Below are 3,647 nucleotides of genomic sequence, written 5' to 3'. Positions count from 1 at the left end.
GCTACTGGACCAGGAGTGAGTGATGTGGGCGAGTGCCGAGCTAACCAGGCTGTTGTACCCGAGCAGGAAGCCACAGCCAGCCGCCATGAACAGTCTGAGGAGGTGCCTGGGGTTTCACATGTGGAGGAGAATTCTGAATAAAGATGATGCCATTTCCTGCATTCTGATGTATTTTAACGGGTTGTTTAACATCTACATTTAAGTCAACAATTGATTCAATGACTATTTTAGAGAGCAGCAATAAGTAGCCTGACCAACAGCTCTCCTTGTGTGAATAGAGCACGCTCCACTTCTCGCAAGCATCCATCCTTTGCTTGGTGGCTCCTCAGATCGAAGATGTCCTTTGGATGAAGGACGAAACGTCTCAGCAAAAATAGAAAACGTCCAAATGACCTGAACATGGTTGGATTTTATAACTGGATTAGTGAGCATGAACTCTGGTGTAGATGTTTAACAACCGTTAAAATACACCAGAACGCAGGAAACGTCATCTACAGTATTTTATTCAAAATGTTCCGGGGAAGGACACACAGAAAACGAGCATCTGCTTTTAATGTAGCATCAACATTTCAGCTCTGTCATTTCTTTAAAAAAATTCCCCAAATCCTTTGAATCTTTTAAAGGTTAATATGTGATCTTCTGATTTATTACAATTTCACATTAAGAAATATTATGTTAAATATTTGGCCATATTGTTTATGGGTGTATGAAATGTCTAAATACTGCATTAAGTTTTATTTGTAGTTCAATAAGTGTTCAAACTTTTATCGATATTTGTATTTAAATGTTTTGTTTAATTGTATGTTACATCTATCAAGTCAATGAGAAATAAAGCTGTAAGAGACCAAACAAGTGATGGAACGAGAGTTAAAAAAGGCGCTAAACAGAAATAAAAGTGTATGCATTTTCCCTCTGCCCTTCACACGGACAAAAACAGACTTCCCTAACCTTGTTGGGCGTTGTGAATGAGAGCCTGGAGTTCAGGGTTGTATTCAGCCTTTTCACGTAACGCATCGAGGATCATGTGATTCTGAGACGAGCCGATCACATCGGTCTGCCTCAGCTGGCCTTCCAGCAGCCTGATCTGGGTCTCCTTCTGGGCCACCTGTAAACTCTGTGTACACACACACACACTAAATATATACACACCTAAAACATGCTGGCACGTGATTGTATTAAAAAAATAAAAGTAGTATTATAGCTTTAGGGCAGCGTTGTCTGTTTTGAATTAGAAAATGTATCTCTAACATCTTGCATTATAATGCGTCACCACTAGATGGCAATGCAACACTACTTACTGCATCTACAAACAAAGGTTATAACAGATGCGTGTACTCTTAAATCATATAAACTTCCATCACTTGTTGTCTTGTCTTTGTGGTTTAAGGTTTATTGTTTTAGATTCTCCGCAGTTATCTCACCTTGTCAATGGAAGCCTTCAGGAAGTGGTCCAGCAGGTGGCGGGCTTCAGCCAGTGAGCAGGAGCTGATCACCACTGAGGTGTCCACAGAGTCCAGCTCGTCCTGTTAGAAACCACAGAGTCAAAGTGTCCCTCTGACAGGCGGACAGTGAGGACAAACGGTGATGTAGGCCTTCTTACCTTGGTTTCCTCGATCTGCACTATCGTGGCCTGGCAGTCCGACAGACTGTCGTTGATGTAGTCTATATTTGCATTCAGCACCTCGATGTCCTCGTTAATTTCTTGAAGGAGACGGTCCTCGGCCTCTGGCCCCTCCCCGTCCGCCATCAGTACCTGCCTCTTATGTGAAAGCGCCTCCTGCTGAGCAGTCAGCTCTTCTCGCTTCTGACTCAGCAACAACGTAAATGCACAAAAAATAAATAAAAATAAAGATTGGCCAAAAAAAATGGATGAATGTAAAACCTGAGATCATGGGAATTCTTTGTACATATTCATTTGGTTTTACATTTACATGTTCTAGCAGCTCTGTCATCAAACTCTTCGTAAAACAGATGGATGTGACTGTTTAAAAAGAACAGAATGGATCCAAGAAAAAAGGTTTCACTCCTTCGCATTTAGTCGAATGAAAGATAGATTGTCACACTTACTTTCAGATCTGAGCTATTGAGATGAAGTGACAGAAAAACGGACCTAAAATCATCACTAAGAGGAAGAACAATGTGTCGGGCCCTCCCCACCTTGATAAGGCGATCCATGTCAGCTTCCACGTTAGAAATGGTCATTCTCTGCATGACGATATCCATGATGCGACGCTCGAGGGTTTGCCACTTGTGACGGGCCGACTTAGAGAAACTAGTGGCTCTTCCAGCAGCCGCAGGGCCGCACAGGCCCGCCGGCTTCCGCTGCAACTTCCTCCTGCTGCTGGGAACAAATCCAAAAAAACAAACAAGAGACGATAGAAACATTCCTACTGAAAAAACCACTTTAAAGAATAAAAAGGATAAAATGGTATTTAACTAATTATCAAACTAAATGGCCACTGAATGCAGCAGCACATCAGGAGTCTAATCCCATGCCAGTAATAACTGTGCAGTGACATCAGCTCCTCTTACCCAATCACCCGTGTTCCATCCATGCTGCCCTCGCTCTCTCCCAGGTATCCGTACACATTGTTCTTATTGTTCCACTGCCGCACCAAGCCGCTCACAGTCCTCGCACCCTCGGCTTCAGAGCCGCTTGCTGTGGTGCTGGCCGACAAATCAGCTCCGGAGTCCGTAACTGGGGGGGTCTGGTTCCAACGGGCCACGCGTCCGGCCACGCGGTCCGACATGGGCTTTGTGAGGCGTCGCAGGGCGGTCACCTCCTGGGTCTTCCTGCGCAGCACCAGCTCCTGCTGCCGCTTCTGAGACTCCAGCGCCCGGATCTGGTACTGGTGAGGATTTAATGCGTTTTAATTTCTGGGTGATTTAGTTCTTGTTTAAATCCAACTAGGACTCTTGAGCTGAGCTTGTTTTTTCACACAATACTTAAAAGATTTAAGATAAAATCCTGAGCAAAAGGAAGAGGAATGTCGCCCAAAGCAAGAGTGTTAAACACTGTTTATTAATATTCTCCCTCCTCCAGGGAAAACAAATAAAGATGGAAGTTATTACTTTAAGAATGTTATATAATACTGTCTATATATGATTGTTTTCTTTGTTAGCGGTCAAAAGACAAATGTGTCTTCATGTAAAGCCCATGTAGACATTCTTGTTCAGTGATATTAAATATTTAAACAGTAACGCTGCTCAGTTATATGTAAACACAACTTATCACACTGTTCTGGCATCATTGCACTCTTGTCTCTGAAAACCATTTCCATTTCTGACCCTGCAGGACATACTAAACATTAATGCAACACTATGATCCCTACAGGCTGGGCCGGATTTTAGCAGGGGCTTACAGGGGCTGCAGCCCGGGGCCCCGGCATTTCAGGGGCCCCGAAGGATGTTTTATGTTTTTGTGAATGGATAGTGTCAGAATTTAATCAATGACTATGATGATTTTGACAGCACCGATGAAAAATGTTCCAATTTGTTCTAGAAAACGTCCATCTTGAATGCTTGCTTGTTATTGGTCCACTTTTGACGCATCTTACGCATTGCGGAGGAGCGTCAGGGAATATTATTTTACAATGGCAGACAACAGTGTTTGTGGTTCTAGTTCCTCCAAATAAGATGAATGCAAA

The 3,647-nt window shown here is 43.2% G+C and overlaps 1 protein-coding gene across 1 annotated transcript in view; it reads right to left on the bottom strand.

Moving 5' to 3' along the window:
* LOC119412121 (kinesin-like protein KIF21B) overlaps positions 1 to 3,300 on the bottom strand; it is a 34,998-nt gene extending 31,698 nt beyond the window's left edge. Inside the window, exons 1-6 of the mRNA XM_037679096.1 lie at positions 3,289 to 3,300; positions 2,533 to 2,849; positions 2,158 to 2,341; positions 1,601 to 1,804; positions 1,422 to 1,523; positions 949 to 1,114 (exon numbers count right to left, since the gene is read on the bottom strand). Coding sequence (XP_037535024.1) covers positions 949 to 1,114; positions 1,422 to 1,523; positions 1,601 to 1,804; positions 2,158 to 2,341; positions 2,533 to 2,849; positions 3,289 to 3,300 — 985 coding nt within the window. The remainder of the gene's footprint in view (positions 1 to 948; positions 1,115 to 1,421; positions 1,524 to 1,600; positions 1,805 to 2,157; positions 2,342 to 2,532; positions 2,850 to 3,288) is intronic.
* Positions 3,301 to 3,647: the final 347 nt, after the last annotated feature.

This window comes from Nematolebias whitei, chromosome 7, assembly GCF_014905685.2.
Source record: "Nematolebias whitei isolate Nwh7 chromosome 7, NemWhi1, whole genome shotgun sequence".
Classification (NCBI taxonomy): Eukaryota; Metazoa; Chordata; class Actinopteri; order Cyprinodontiformes; family Rivulidae; genus Nematolebias; species Nematolebias whitei.
Note: the sequence above shows the minus strand (reverse complement) of the source record. Positions and strands in the feature narration are given on the sequence as shown.